Source organism: Musca vetustissima, unplaced genomic scaffold (assembly GCF_032173495.1).
Source record: "Musca vetustissima isolate MV318-11 ecotype Yass unplaced genomic scaffold, APGP_CSIRO_Mvet_v1 utg477282, whole genome shotgun sequence".
NCBI lineage: Eukaryota > Metazoa > Arthropoda > Insecta > Diptera > Muscidae > Musca > Musca vetustissima.
This window is the reverse complement of record NW_026876719.1, coordinates 2,259-20,059: the sequence shown is the minus strand read 5'-3', so window position 1 is coordinate 20,059 and position 17,801 is coordinate 2,259. Positions and strand designations below refer to the sequence as shown.

At 35.0% G+C, this 17,801-nt stretch overlaps 1 protein-coding gene across 1 annotated transcript; it reads left to right on the top strand.

Annotated features, from left to right (window-relative positions):
- Positions 1–16,420: 16,420 nt before the first annotated feature.
- On the top strand, positions 16,421–17,051 carry LOC133321285 (uncharacterized; the record flags this gene model as incomplete). Its single annotated transcript, XM_061530378.1, has 2 exons — positions 16,421–16,508; positions 16,582–17,051. Coding segments are annotated over exons 1-2 (537 nt in total), but the record flags the coding sequence as incomplete, so codon positions are not given.
- Between the last annotated feature and the right edge of the window lie 750 nt (positions 17,052–17,801).

Sequence of the window (17,801 nt, the reverse complement as noted above, 5' to 3'; positions counted from 1 at the left end):
TTCACTTGTTTTCCTTATCATTTCATCTGGGATTTTCTTCCATTCCTCTTGTGCATGTAGAAATTTAGATTATTCTAGTGGAATTTAAAATTTTCTGTTGCAAAACTAAATTCATTTAAAGAAAAATAATAATAATATAATATATATAATATAAAATAATAATAATATAATATAAAATAATAATAATATAATATAAAATAATAATAATAATATAATACGTCCCTGAGCCCCCCATATAATGGTATCCTCCATTATTTGGTATTTTAGGGTTTTGGGTATGTTTTTCAATGAAATTCGTTCTTATTTGTCAAATCTTCGTACCCAAAGTTTTCAATGTAAGTTTACGGTTTGGTGGAGCTTTAAGACTCTAGCAGCGTTTTCCAACCGATAGGACTGAAATTTGTTATAAAGGGTTCTGGAAGGCTGATTTATATAAACATTTTATACTGATTTTTCTCATGGAAGTGGCTATAATTTAGTCAATAAAAAAATTAAATTAAAACAAAAATAAATATTCCAAGTATAGTGTCTGTAGTTTCGAGCATGAATAACCTACTATCCTATAACACCATAACATAGTCTTCCTATAAATGGGGTCCCAAAAATATACGTAATGCCATAGAAAATCAGTATGTGACATACCATGAAATAGAGGCATCCTTAGCGATTTCTTTCCATAGGATATATTTAATATTGTCTTAAAAGGATCCACTATTGCATAAATATGTAGTGAATAATAAATGATATAATTTATTTAAAAAAGCTATATTACCCGTCACAAGCATCTTTTATAATTTAATACCGATATAAAAAATTCAGAAATATGTGTTTTTTCTTCGTCTATTTCATGCTTATTGCAGGCGAATTATTTAAATTAAAATATCTAAAAAGAATAACCACTTTAAAAAAAGTTATTTATATTTCATAAAAAGATTAGATGCTACCACAAAGATCTTATAGATTGTTATGGCTACCCATATCTTCGTTAGAATTATACGAAATTGTTTACTCATTTCAATTAAAAATAAAACGAAAATTTATTATATTTTCTGTTGTCATGGTCATAAATTTATGTTAAAATATGGAATTATAAATTCCGAAATAAGAATTAGATTCGAAATGAAGGCATAAAAATATGACCTGTTTTTAGAACATAGCTACAGTTGTTCCTATTCCTATGACAGACAATTTACACACACACAAATTTTCCTTGTTTCTTCCTTAATAACATTTTCTATTCCAAACGAAAATAGAATGAATACAAACAAAAAAGGAATAAGTGAGGCGACAATAAAACTGACTAAACATTTTAATTAAATTGCGGCACCCTTGAAAAACAAACTCTTGTAATAATGCCCTGCCATCCCCCTTGCTTGATTCAGCAATTCAGTTGAAGTATTTGCTTAGGCGTTTTGTCCTTGTAAGTAGCTTAACAACCGCCACCCAGCATCCCCTTTTTTCATGTTAACTGTTGTCTGTCTGTTTTTTCTATATGACAATTTTAGCACCTTAATGAGACTTAGAACCATTCGAAGGAACAAAAAACCAAACCTAACACAAACAGATTTATTTAACAATTCAATGACCATTTATTTAAATAGTCGTTGAGATTTCTTTTTGAGAGATAGGAGAGAGTTGAACAGTAAAATAATTGTTTGAAACGACGTGGGGATGAATAATTTCAGGATATTTATACATTCTATGGAGACCACTATAAGGTAGATATTCTGCAAATGACCGATAGCAAGTATTTTGCCTATGGAAGATCGCTAGAAAGTTTTCTATCTATAAAAATCAAACCAGTGAGCGGAGCAGTATAACAACTACATCGGAACTCTAACATTCTACGGATTTTTATTCCGAGCCTGGGCAATATTTCGCGAGAGTTGCACCATCTTGACCGACTTGAGGTCAACAAATATAACTAATATTCAGTACAGCCCTTCTAATTGCATTTTCACATTCCCTTCACCGTGGGTTCTGTGGTTATGTTCGGCTTATAATTGTGGCTTATAGGTCGACTCGAAAAAATTAAAAAAAGTAAGTTTTCGGTCCACTTCATCCCAAAATTATTATCTGATCATCGCCGAAAATTATAGGCGTTGTCCTTGACCATAACTGGAACCTCATGGAACATTTCGAAGCGATAAGCGCCATATTTCCGCCCTCCAGTGTGGTAATGGGTTTCTAAATAATATCTGAATACGTAAGCAACTGTAAATATTTCAGTGTAACTCCCACATCCGAGTACATACGACAATATAGTTGGTAACAATTTAAAGGTCAACCACTCCTCTTGAACATACTATCAACTTCTCGGGCCTATGTCCAACAGGAGTAAATATATACGCCATAGAATACATATTTTGTAATTTTTCACACAAAAGTCAGGGTACGTTTGACCCGCTAAATATTGACCGATCTTTATCAAAACAGGCATGCTTATTCTTCGGCCCGATCCCCTTCTCCATGTCAAATATCGCCAAGTTCGGGCCATAATTGCGGCCAGAAAAACGGACAAAAATTAAGTATTTGGTCCATTTCATCCCCTAAATATTAACCGATCGTTACCAAAAACAATAGGGGTCTTCATTGGCCCGAACCCATCCTACATGCAAATTTTCGTGAAGATCGGTCCATAACTGTGTCCTGTATCGTGTTTACAAATTATAACGGACAGACGGGCGGGCGGACGGACACACATGTCTAGATCGACCCAACTAGTTGAGATGTGACGATCAGTATATTTAAAGGTGGGTCTAGGACCAATATTTCGCGGCTTTACAAACTTTTGGGCTGCACAAAGCTATAATACCCTGACAACATAGTTGTGTAGGTAGTTAAAGACTTTATATACCTTGGTACCGCCATAAATAAAACGAATGACATAAGTTTTGAAATTCGGAGAAGGATTGTGATGGCCAACAAATGCTACTATGATCTTAGTGAGCAGTTTAAAAACAAGGCCACCTCCCGCCAGACCAAACTCACAATTTACAATACGCTGATACTACCCGTGATATTATATGGATCAGAACCATGGGTACTTGCGCAAGCAGATGAGACAGCTCTTGGGTTGTTTGAGAGAAAAATTCTCCTAAAGATCTACGGGTCGATTTGCGTCGAATGAACCACGAGCTTTACAGTTTATACGCGGACATCGACATAGCCAGTCGTATTGAGCTGCAGAGACTACGGTGGCTAGGCCATGTTGTGCGGATGAATGAAAATGCCCCAGCTCAAAAGACATATAAAAACGAGCCTACTGATGGTTCCCGTAGAAGGGGAAGGCCACGAACTAGATGGAAATACCAAGTAGAAAACAACATCTGGGAACGTGGTCTTCCAAATTGGTGGACTTCTGCACAAGACCGACGCGCTTGGAAATATTTTTTAAGCTCGGCTTATGGAACAACCGTCCTGTAACAAGCCAGCTAAGTAAGTAATCAGCAAACAGCAATTGGTGTGGATTTTTAAAGGATATTTCTTCAAGAACCACCAATAAACGTAGAAGATCTTAAAATGCTATTTTGATAAAATGCATATAGAAAGGTTGATATATATAGAAGTAGAAATCCCTCTAGAATGAATTCTATTTGTAGAAGATCTGTAAGAGGCTCCCTTTATGTAAAACATCCGTTGTAAGACTGGAAAACCATAATTCCCGAATTATTACCCACCATCCTCATACAGCAACACCCCGAAGTAGAAAAAAACACACCTTAGACACAAAATGGTGTGACAACATCTTAAGAAAATATCCTTCAAGTGTACTTCAATTATACAATTTAGTGGGCAAATGAACAAGAATAAGGAGGCAGGACACAAAAACACCAACGTCACAGGAACACTAAATGCTGTGGCCATGGGCAAATGAACGAGTGTATAATAAAATAAAAATCTTTAGTTGTTGTTGTTGTTGTTATTGTGGAGCACAACAACCTGGCGCAAAGGTAAATTAAGCTAAGCAAAGCAACGACAGCAGCTGACGGCCTAGGCATTAACACAAGGTACCACTTAAACATGTTTCGAAGGTATACAACGGTACACAAGTCACAACAGGCAGAACATCATCATCAGCGTTCTCTGCAACAACAGAAAAAAACTTTAGCGGAAATTAGGATCTAAACGTTTGTCAACAAAGTTTTGTCAGCCGACTTCAACCCTCCTCTCCTTTGCCATCAACAAAAACGTAAAAAAGGGAAAGGATTTGCCTATCTCTATGCAAAACATTGTTGGGGGTACCAGCAAACAGTTTAAGCCTACGTTGCTGTCTCTACGGATAAATGATTAGTTTCTCAAGAGAACAAAGAAGAAGAAGAAGGACTAATAAAGAGCAAAGATTAAAAATATTCCGTTTCTTTTGTCTTTGTAGTTGTAGTTGATTTTTTCTTTGGTTTTTCAAAATTAATGGAGCATTTAGCCATGGGCAAAATAGAGAAAAGCTATATTACGACTTTGTTTGAGGGTGGCGGGAAATTGAATTATTTTTGTAGACTGATTTTGTTTTGGCGTAATTGATGTAGAAAGGCGGGGAATATTTTTAAATCCGTTTCGAATTAATATTTAATATAATAATGAAATGATGTTTAATTTAAAATACAAAACGACATAACCATGACGACATTTGGGCACAGAGAAGAGATTTTAATCAATTACTTGTAGTAATGGATGTATTATGATTTGTATACTTTATGGAATTTTTTGAATAAATTATACGCCTCCAAATGACAAGAAAATGATATTTGCTCAAAATAATTAATTTTTTTAGCATTGTAAATAAATACATATTGAAGAGTTTATAAAAAAGTAGAATTGGTCGGGACCTTGCTGCTTGTATGTTTTCGGTGAAAATTACCTTGGCTCTGATCTCCAACAAACATAAGGTGGTAATTTAAGACCATGTACCTATATAAAATCAGTTTCTTATTTACAAGAAAACAAGAATTCCAATTACAGACATTTCGTTGCGAAAATGCTGCAAAAATCGTTAATATACCGAAAGTGAGGCGAGACTTTTATATAGCGGCTATATCAAACATTTTCTGCGTAAAAACATATATGCATACATATACTCAAAGAAGCCGAATATATAGCAAACAGTCTTGAGGCTGAAAAATTAAAAATACTGAAAAACAGTTGTGCAAAACTTTACATGGGGGATATGTCAAAACACGAATCTATATAAAAGCCCGAAATCCTAAATCACAGCACCAGCGGTTGGTAAATGTCAGATTACGGACACTTCGTATCCTAAAACATTTAAAAAAGTAGAATAGTCGGACGGGGCCGACTATATGTTACCCTTCACCACTATGGGTATATTAAACAGGACTACTAACATGAAATTGGATGAAATAAAATATGTGATATTTATCTAAATGTGAATCTACCTAGATCTATCCATAAAGTATGTAAATCGACTTCAAACAAATATAAATAGGTCATCCGTTGGGCTATGTCTGTACTTCTAGAAAACCCAACTACGAAATTCTATGCTCAATTTTGTACGTTGTGCAAAATTTGATGTCAATCTGACTAACATGAGGAGATTGATGCCCAATTTACTTGAAATCGGGCTAAACTATATATGGAAGCTCTATCCAAATATTAAGCGAATTCAAACAAACTTGTCAAGTTAGGTTATACTAATTTCAGAACGGTTGGTTCCATGGTGCGTCAATTACTTAAAATCAATCTATAATAAAAGGGATCTATATCTAAATCTGGACCGATTTTCTCGAAACAAGGCAGACATTACTCTGGGCTCAATTCCGTACGTAATGCCACATTTCGTGCAAATCGAAAGATATATAGCGACTTTGGTGCACCATTTACATGAAATCGGACGAAAATATATGTGGGAGCTATATAGAAATCTTGACCAATTTTCTCGAAACTTGGCAGACATCACTCTAGGCTCAATTCAGTACGTTATGCCAAATTTCGTGTAAATCGAAGGATATATAGCTAATTTGGTGCACCATTTACATGAAATCTGACGAAACTATATATGTGAGCTATATCTAAATCTGGACCGATTTTCATGAAACTAGGCAGACATCATTCTAGGCTCAATTAAGTGCGTTATAACAAACTTCGTGCAAATCGAAGGATATATAGGGACTTTGGTGCACCATTTACATGACATCGGACGAAACTATATATGGGAGCTATATCAAAATCTGGACCGATTTTCACAAAACTTGGCAGACATCATTTTAGGCTCAATCCGGTACGTTATGCCAAATTTCGTGCAAATCGAAAGATATATAGGGACTTTGGTGCACCATTTACATGAAATCGGACGAAACTATATATGGAAGCTATATCTAAATCTGGACCGATTTTCACGAAACTTGGCACACATAATTCTAGACCTAAATGATTAGGCTGTACCAAATTTCGTGCAAATCGAAAGATATATAGGGATCGTTTACATCAAGTCGGTTAATTATATATATGGGAGCTATATCTAAATCTGAACCGGTTTTTCCCAATTTCAATACGGTTCGTCCTTGGGCCGAATAAGTGACCTATGCCAAATTTCATCCAATTCGGATCATAAATGCGACCTGTACTTTGTTTACAATTTAACATGGACAGACAGACGGACGGACATGCATAAATCGACTTAGAAAGTGATTCTATGCATATTCTCAAAAGGAACCATGTGTCTATCTCGTTTCCTTTTACCTGTTACAAACATATGCACAAAGACATAATACCCTGTACCACAGTGTGGTGAAGGGTATAAAAACGAAAATGGGGAGGCACTTTTATATGAGAGCTATGTCAAAACAAAGACCTCGAAAAAAACATATTTTAAAACCACTTCGGTGCAAAACTGTAGGGATATGTCAAAATATGAAACTATTTGATCAATTTCAGCGTAGATGTAGGTCACACTCCATGAACTCGAAATACAATTGCACAGCACTTGCGTTTGGATACCGCAAATGAGTACCTTTCCAAACATTTCTAATATTCGGTATATTGGGATCCGGTTTCAACCAAATATTGGTCCAAATTTTAAGGCAGCCTCCATATAACGGTTCCACCGAAGTAGCAATATTTTGCGGAAATTAAGCACGTATTCAGCTAAATAGGTCTTAGTTTCATATTTTGGATTCTCATCGGGGAAAAATACCTTTTCAAAAGTAATCAATATTAGCCACTGTTTTCGAGTAGACCCCATAAACGGGGATCCCCCATTATACCATATTTTTCAACCGAATTGGATACAGTTAGGTTTTATGACTTTCATCGGGTGTCCCCATACAAAAGTCCATGTCGATTTTAGGTATTTTTAATTTTTATGGAAGTTCAGACCGACCGAATTTAGTTCATATTAATTTGCAATTCCGTTAGTAACTCTTAGACATATTAAGCAGAGGTCCGAGTACATATATTTTAGATATTTGGATAATTTTTTCAGAAAATTGTCAGTAGATGTGCATTTTCAACTTTTATATATCCTTCTAAACACTGTGGTACAGGGTATTACAACTTTGTGGCAAAAGGCAACGATATAGAGACATGGTTCCTTTTGAGAATATGCATAGAATCACTTTCGATTTATGAATGTCCGGACGTCTGTCCACGTTAAATTGTAAAAAAAGTACAGGTCGCATTTATGTTCCGAATTGGATAAAATTTGACAAGGCTGATTTATTTGGCCCAAGGACGAACCCTATTGAAATCGGGAAAATATCGGTTCAGATTTAGATATAGCTCCCGTATATATTTTCGTCCGATTTAATGTAAATGGTGCAGCACAATCTTTATATGTCTTTCGATTTGCACCAAATTTGACATATGGTAATAAATTAATTCTAGAATGATGTATGCTAAGTTTCGTGAAAATCGGTTCAGATTTATATATAGCTCCAATATATATAATATCGTCCGATTAAATGTAAATGGTGTACCAAACTCCCTATATATTTTTCGATTTGCACGAAATTTGGCATTGCGTACTAAATTAAGTCTAGAATGTTGTGTGTTAGTTTTCGTGAAAATCGGTTCAGATTTGAATATTGCTCCTATATATTTTTCTCAGATTTAAAGTGAGTGTTGCACCAAGGACACAAAATATGGCCGATAGGCATAAAACGTACTGAAATTAGTATAGCCTAACCTGTGAAGGGCTTCGTTGAAATCGGTCTAGATATAGCTTCAATGAACTTTTCCATCCCATTTTAATTAAATGGAGCCACAAACTCCTCATTAGTGTCAGATTGACTAGAAATTTTGCACAACGTACCAAATAGAGTATAGAACCAGTAATGAAAGTAGTAAAGTCGGACGGAGCCGACTATATGATACCCTTCACCACATTGGGTATATTCAACAGATGAATCCTACCAGACGTCGCATTTTTAAAGGACCAGTAAAATGAAATTGGATAAATAAACATGTCATTCTGCAATTCATTACGCTGTGCCAAATTTCGTGCAAATCGAAAGATATATAGGGACTTTGGTGCATCATTTACATTAAATCGGACGAAAGTATATATGGGAGCTATATCCAAATCTGAACCGATTTTCAGGAAACTCAAAACACACATCATTCTAGGACTAATTCATTACGCTGTGCCAAATTTCGTGCAAATCGAATGATATATAGAGTAACTTCGGGTAATGTGGACCAGGCATCTAATGTGGACCACCCCCTATATCTAAGAAAATGCTTGAAATATGTCAATGCCGCCTTGATAAATGTTTTCCTAATTAGTGAAAACAAACATCAAACTTGATTTTTAATAAATAATTGCAAAGTTGAAAATTTAGTAGTAGAAAATATAGCTCTGATTTTAAAAGTGTGATTTGAAATTTTTTTAGCACAATAGTCGAACGTTTTTGCAAAATAGTCGAACACTTTATTTTTCTCGAATATAAAGAAGTTATGTGGTTTTTCTAGTTTTCTTTAACAAAAATATACGTTTAGTTTTAATTACAATCGGCGGTTTTTAATGTTTATTAATTTTTGAAGCCGATAATTATTTCTAAATAAAAATATTCAATGTCGGGTAATGTGGACCACTATTAAAATTTGGACCTTTTTATGTGGATGAGTTCGAAACATGGGCGCATTTAAAATGCGAGTAGGTATTCTATCCTCTGAAAACTCGATATGCGAAATTACAGGTGCTTCGGTTGGATAATGAAGCAAGGACCTTCGAAATACCGCAAATGGGGCGGTACCCTTAAATGGGGACTATTCCAAAACATAAACCCATATATTTTTGCATTCATTGTTACCCAAAAGTGCAATAAATTTAAATTTATCACAACCAAGCAACAACCTACCTTTAACGTACTGATCCTCATTACCCACATATACTGGTCCACATTACCCGCCAAGTTATTTTTGTTCGCAGTTTAGAGTTTTTTGAAATATAATGCAATAACATTTTTATCAACAAATATACATATTATTCGACCTGGAATATATTTTACGATTGGTACGCCCACAATATCAAAAAAAGAAAATGGTGGTCCACATTACACGAAGTTACTCTAGGGACTTTGGTGCACCATTTACATTCAATCGGACGAAAATATATACGGGAGCTATATCTAAATCTGAACCGATTTTCAGGAATCTTAACACACATCATTCGAGACCTAATTCATTACGCTGTGCCAAATTTCGTACAAATCGAAAGATATGTAGGGACTATGGTGCACCGTTTACATTAAATCGGACGAATATATATGGGTCCTATATCTAAATCTGAACCGATTTTCACGAATCTTAACACACATCATTCTAGGCCTAAGTCATTACGCTGTGCCAAATTTCGTGCTAATAGAAAGATTTTAAAGGACTTTGGTGCACCATTTACATTAAATGGAACGAAAATATATACGGGAGCTATATCTAAATCTGAACCGATTTTCAGGAAACTTAGCACACATCATTCTAGGACTAATTCATTACGCTGTGCCAAATTTCGTGCAAATCGAGTGATATATAGGGATTTTGGTGCACCATTTACATTAAATCGGACGAAAATATATATGGTAGCTATATCTAAATCTGAACCGATTTCCAGGAATCTTAACACACATCACTCTAGACCTAATTCATTATCGAAATCGAAAGATATATAGGGACTTTGGTGCACCATTTACATTAAATCGGACGAAAATATATATGGGAGCTATATGTAAATCTGAACCGTTTTTCACAAATTTAAAACACATCATTCTAGGACTAATTCATTACCCTGTGCCAAATTTCGTGCAAATCGAAAGATATATAGGGACTTTGGTGCACCATGTACATCAAATCGGACGAAAATATATATGGGACCTATATCTAAATCCGAACCGATTTTCAGGAAACATAACACACATCATTCTAGGCCTAATTCACTACGCTGTGCCAAATTTCGTGCGAAAGATTTTAAGGGATTTTGGTGCACCATTTACATTAAATCGGACGAAAATATTTATGGGAGCTATATCTGAATCTGAACCGATTTTCAGGAAACTTAACACACATCATTCTAGACATAATTCATTACGCTTTGCCAAATTTCGTGCAAATCGAGAGATATATAGAGATTTTGGTGCACCATTTACAAATCAAATCCTCTCAAACGATAAGTGCTTCGTTGGCAGTCACTACTGGACCGCTGTCTGAAGATCATCAACCTAACGCTATTACAGTTTACCGTGTATAAGGGGTCACTTTTACTTTTATTTGTTTTTTTTTTTCATTGACAAATTAAATATATAAATTTTTTCAGAACATGACATTTCTAGTTACCGTCCGTATTTAAGTACCTAATTTTATATAAATAATTCCAGACAAGGACTCAGCAAATATTATATTTTCAAGTGGGCCAACTATGCATTTACATTCAGTATTATTTTGCTAATGACGCAACAAACCCCTTTCTTATAACTAAACGTAATTTGTTCCCTAGTTTCATGTTGGTGTAGAACACCTGTTCATGATGTCCTATTTGTTTGTTTGTTATTCTCCTTGTACCCAGTTATCGTTTGCAATGACACTTTAAGTTATCATAAATTTTCATTGTAATGGCAACATTACGTTTTTAGGTATTTCATTGGACGGCGACGGCTTTGTACTGGAAATGTCCTTCTAAACATTTGAAATCAGAAAATGTGTTCCTCGTTTTTTGTAGAACGCAATACTACAGAATATGACTGCTATAAATGGGCGACTGTTAACAACATCTGTTGTCAATGCTTGTAAAATCATTCTAAATTATTTCCATGTCTTTAAATTCTACAAACTTTACAAACTAGAAAGAGAGAAAGTACACGTAGGAATAATATAGATTTTAAAATTTTGCAGAACAAGTAAAAGTTATATCATGGGAAGGACAGTAGTAGATAATGAAGTATTATGGAACTAAAACAAAACTAGAAACAACTCTCATTTTCCCTACATATTTGCCGTTTGAAGTGATATTAAGAGACAACCCTCTTATTTCGTTTGCTTCAAATTGTGACAGTGTAATTGCACATCTTTACATTTGAATAGACAGAATTGGAACAGCCAGTGGACTAATGACAAATTAAAAGGCTCGACACACATGTCGTCGACGTTGTCGGCGTCGTCATCATTATACTCGTAATACCAAACAAGAGTGAAATGACAAAACGGGAAACGGGCTTGGCAATCTTTAAGGAAAGAGGAAATAAAATTGCTTACAAAAGGTAACGGAAACACAAATGAAGAAGAAAATAATTCCATTTACGTCACACAGTCATAGAGAATTTTCAGGTGGCATGTGCTAATAAGACAGTGATGTTGCTCATATACGCCCTAACTCTATTAGTCAGAACTGGAGTGATGAACGAAAAATGAAAGTTTTAATCAAGTAGGTAAAATATTTTTTGTATATTTTAGTGTTTAACATATTTGAATAGTGTGAAGAACTCAAAATATTCGTCGAAGAATACCTAAACTAGAGTTTTTGCCAATTGGATATGTGTCGTATATTTTAAAAGTGGCTCAAGTCAATTTTAGGTTCTAATACAAATCTTGATTTTCTAGAAAAACTTGCAAAACATATTACGCTTAATATTCTACCATGTTTAAAGGCACAAAGCCACAAACAAACAAAATTAATACCACTTAAGGGAACCCCACCCATTCTCGATTTTAATTTTTCAAGAATTTCAATGGGCTGGTAAATCAATACCAATGCTTGTTAAGGTTTGTAACTTTGCACATATATATATTTGAAGATTTAAAAGAGAAGAAAAATAATTTACAAAAAAATTTTGTTATTGTTTTGTTGTTGTTTTTTGTAATTAAAGAATAGTCCTTATTTTTTATGGGCATGATAACTCCTCACTGGAACATCGGAATCCGAAAATTCCAACGGTTTTAGAAAGAGTACATGTCTGGCTCTCGTATGAACTAGGATTATTGACTTCGCTCTAAAATTAACAAAATGTTGGACCTTTGAAAAAATATTTTTGGAAAATCGCCGATTTGTTACCAAAAACCAAGTTAAAAAATAAGGAAGATCTTCACCGATTGGCTTTATTCTAGTTCATACGAGAGCTATACACTCCCAGAGAAACGTTGCAAAATTTGGAACCGATTGGATTATTAGTTTTTGAGTTATCGTGCCCGCCATTCGCAAAAAAATGTTTAGAGAAAAACGCGTTTAAAGTTTGAGAAGCCCTTCAGCCGTCACTTGATGCTGACACAATAAATCGGCTATATCTTCAAGAGTTCTTGAGATTTTCACTTGAAATTTTGTAGAGACATTCTTTAATCAGTGTAGATTCGAATTATATCAACAAAAATTTTGACCCCGAGAATGGGGGGGTCCCCTTAACAATATTTTTGAATAAAATCAGACCCAAACCGTCAAATATCTCAATAAAAAATTATGGATTTAAACTACTTTCAAAATAAACGACTCATATGTTGGCACCGCCGATTTTTGGTATTTTGGAGATTCTAGGCACATTTGAACAACGAAGTGGCTGTAATTTTGCTTTTCGGGGTTTTGGAGGTTAACATACAGGGTTAACCTTTCAAAAATAATGTGAAAAAATTAGTTGGCAAAAAATGATCAGATTTGAGACTTCTTAGAGAAAAACTACATGACGTATCAATTTTAAATTTCATATTTGCATTAATTGGAGTGTTTTCTATAAATTCTCATCTTATCTCGCGTTCGTGACACTGTGCGTCGTAGAAAAGTGGGGCTTGAACAATGGGTGTGGATAGAAATTATTCGAACACAGATTTCTGCAACGACTAAGCTCTTTTCTCACTTCGTGGAGTAAAGTCGGACAGGGCCGACTATATGATACCCTTCACCACTTTGGAATATATTCAACAGATGAATCCTAACAGACGTCGCAGTTTTGAGGGACCAGTAAAATGAAACATGTCATTCTGCAACCTATACTAAATTTTTCATTTTTCAATTTAAAGCAAATATCAATCGGTCACCCGTTGATTATTTGGATAAATATCTGATAAACCTCCTCATGTTTATGTTTAGTGCACCATTTACTTAAAATCGAGAGAAAATATATATGGTAGCCCTATCCAAATTTGAACCGATTTCAACAAAACTACAGTTCATTGTACAAAATTGTGTGGCAATCGGACAAACTTACATAAAATTGGAAGAAACAATATGTCGGAGCTATGTCTAAATCTGAAGCGAATCTTAGCACACATCATTCTGGACTTACACTATGCCAAATTTCGTGCAAATTGATAGATATATATAGGGACTTTCGTACACCACTTACATTAAATCGGACAAATATATATGGGAGCTATATCTTAATCTGAACCGATTTTCATGAGACTTAACACATCATTCTAGACCTAATTCATTACGCTGTGCCAAATTTCGTGCAAATCGAGAGGACTTTGGTGCACCGTTTACGTTCAATCGGACGAAAATATATATATATATATATATATATACATATATATGGGCTATATCTAAATCTGAACCGATTTTCAGGAAACTTAAAACACATCATTCTAGAATGATGAATGATAGAATCAAAAGATATATAGGGATTTTGGTGCACCATTTACATTTAATAGGACGAGAATATCTATAGGAGCTATATCTAAATCTGAACAGATTTTCAGGAATCTTAACACACATCATTCGATACCTAATTCATTACGCTGTGCGAAATTTCGTGCAAATCTAAAGATATATAGATACTTTGGTGCACCATTTACTTTTAATCGGACGAAAATATATATGGGAGCTATACTTAAATTTGAACCGATTTTTCCCAATTTCAATATGGTTCGTTCTTGGACCAAATAAGTGACCTATTGCATGCATAAATCGACATGCATAAATCGACTTAGAAATTGATTCTATGCATATTTTCAAAAGGAACCCTGTGTCTATCTCGGTTCCTTTTGCCTGTTACAAACATATGCACAAAGACATAATACCCTGTACCGCAGTGTGGTGAAGGGTATAAAAATCACTTTTTGATGCACTCTTTGGCCCGAAAGAATTATTGATAATTACTTCTACGAAAACAATTGTCAATTCGTAGCGCTATGGTCAATAACCTACTTTCTTGCCTGCTTTCGCAGAATACGACATATATATGTGGTTTCAACAAAATGATGTCACATGTCACAAAACTCAAGCGAATATGGCTTTATACAAGAGACATTTCCAGGCCGCGTAATGTTTCGTAGTGACGATAACAACTGGTCACCAAGATCATTCCATTTGACACAATTAGACAAATGTGGATAGAGCCACGCGAAAGGCCGTATGACTGAAATACTGCCCATGTGGCTGAAATACCGCCCATACGTCAAAAAGTGGTGGAAAATTCCCCCAAAAGGATCAATTTCACTTTATGTCTCTGTTTCGACATGGTCCCCATATGTTCAGAATTTTTAAAGTTTTAGCAGCATTTTCCCATTGAATTTGCTGTAATTTTACATTCCGGTTTACTGGTGAGTAAAAACAATATTTTCAGGAATTTTCAGTAAGTCTGCATAAACAATCTTCATTGGCGCTTAGACCCGAAACAACGGCATTCGGAAATTACATGCCTGTATCTGGTACGATAATAGGTATATAAACTTCAAACATGGCGAATATATATAGAATTAGTTTTCTGGAAAATACTCTATTTCCGACCACAAATCGGGTCAGAAAATAAGAACGATCTTGGCAGATTACATTTATCCTAGTTCGTACATACAGAATAAATTTGAATAAAATTTTGAACATATTGGATTATTAGTTTTTATCTATGGTGCCTCCCATTCATAAAAACACTGCTTTGAGAAAAATGTGTTCAAAAATTGAGAAGCACTTTTACCGTCGCTTGATGCTGACACAATAATTGTAGTCGAAATTGTAAACGGACATATTTAGATTAGTGTAGGAATGGGGTATCCCCTTAAGTTTGAGAAGCAATCTTGTTGTCGGTTTATTCCGACAAGAGTTGTTGTGATTTTCACTTGAAATTTTAAGGGACATCCGGAAGGTCCGATTTAAATGAAAAACCAAATTTCAAATTTTTAAAACCGAAAGTGATGACAAAGTTTATTGAAATTGGAGGTCGGGAACTTCTTATGGTGCCATTGTATAATATATCTGTCTGCTAGTAGGTTCTTTATTTGAGAAAATTAAAAAAAGGGATACTGACTTCAATGTACCGAAAAATAAACGCGTCATTGTATGGGAGCGATATTAAATCATGAGCCGAATTTGGGTGGCGTTCCTCTTTGCAACCATTCCGTGGGAAATGCTTCTTAAGCCTTAAAATGAAGCAATTGGAACGGAACCTCTATATGGGGATATGTCCACACATAGTCTTTTGTATGTTTACCTCATAAAAACTAGAATTACAGCGATTTTAAGGGAGCATGTGCTTAAACAAAATACGCACAATAGAGTGGTATTAGAATATTTGACACCCCATGAGAACTCAAAACAATGATATTACAGTTAAATCTTTTGAAACCCGTAGCCATCGTGTCTAAGTACCCGAAATATGCACCAATTGTTGTACATTTTGATAGGGGATTTTCTACCCAATGAGAATCCCACATATCATTTTAAAACCAATACATTTGAAAAAAACGAGCCTAAAGTCACCAAAATACCGAATAACTGGAGTACTGCTCTGTGGGGGTTACTTTGAAATATGGACCGATAAGATAATTTTTGTAGGGAGAGGAAAAATTTGAGAGGAAATCGTGTAACAGACATATCACATTTCTGTGTATATTTAACAGTAACAAGGAAACCGACAATAAACAAAATAGTTTGTGCATCCCTCACTCAGTTTGTTTATAGCAACCGTTGTTGGGGCCAATGGAAAATGTTTGGCTACAATAACGAATCAATACATTCGACCGAGGATAGTTTGACATATTTTTCGTAATATAACAGACAAATAAATATCCCGTAAAAATGGACACGGACAAAATGGATATCAATCAGAAAATTGCTGAAATTAAGAAACGCATTTTACTGGCAGGTAAGAAAGTTACACGGAATTTGAGGAGACAATAAAATTACTGTTTTATTTCTTTTATATTTCATTTCTATAGAAGGCCAAAAGACCGCCAATTTAGCTGAATGGCAAAAACAAAATCGCATCAACTGCGATACCATTTCAACGTTGAAAAAGGAAATCAAAGAATTAACTGTTAAATGTGGTCGTCTACGCAATCCCTTGCAACGTTCGGTTATTATGAAAGAACCTCCAGCCACAACAGCGGTTGCGGTGCCTGGCGAGAAAGTGCGAAAAACTAGTTCAGCTTTACCCACAATTGTTGTGGGTAAGGTAAGCTATCCAATTGGGGCGAAAAATGTTGATGATGCCATTTTCTTGACGGATTTAAAAATTACCGAAAATCGTAAACAATTGGATTTGCTAAGGCATCGCTTCAAGTGTCGCAAGCAACATTTTGCCAAGCTGATGGAGCAATACCGGGAATTGGTGGCGAACAAAGAGGCACAGGAACAAAATTTGGGTGAAAAACCACCAGAGACATTGGAGGAGGATAATAATCGGAAGGTGAGATATTGGCTTGATATAACTTCATATTTAGGGCTAGGAGCCTATTATGAGAGTTTATTGAGACGCCTTTATAGGAATATATAACGACTCCTTAATAAGAGTCTATGAAGACTCCTTTATAGGAGTCCATGAAGACTCCTTTATAGGAGTCTATGAAGACTCCTTTATAGGAGTCTATGAAGACTCCTTTATAGGAGTACTCATGAAGCTCCTTTATAGGAGTCTATTAAGACTCCTTTATAGGAGTCTATGAAGACTCCTTTATAGGAGTCTAGAAGACTCCTTTATAGGAGTCTATGAAGACTCCTTTATAGGAGTCTATGAAGACTCCTTTATAGGAGTATATAACGACTCCTTTATAGGAGTCTATGAAGACTCCTTTATAGGAGTCTATAACGACTCCTTTATAGGAGTCTATGAAGACTCCTTTATAGGAGCCTATGAAGACTCCTTTATCAGAGTCTATGAAGACTCCTTTATAGGAGTCTATGAAGTCTCCTTTATAGGAGTCTATGAAGACTCCTTTATAGGAGTCTATGAAGATTCCTTTATAGGAGTCTATGAAGACTTCCTTTATAGGAGTCTATGAAGACTCCTTTATAGGAGTCTATGAAGACTCCTTTATAGGAGTCTATGAAGACTCCTTTATAGGAGTCTATGAAGACTTCCTTATAGGAGTCTATGAAGACTCCTTTATAGGAGTCTATGAAGACTCCTTATAGGAGTCTATGAAGACTCCTTATAGGA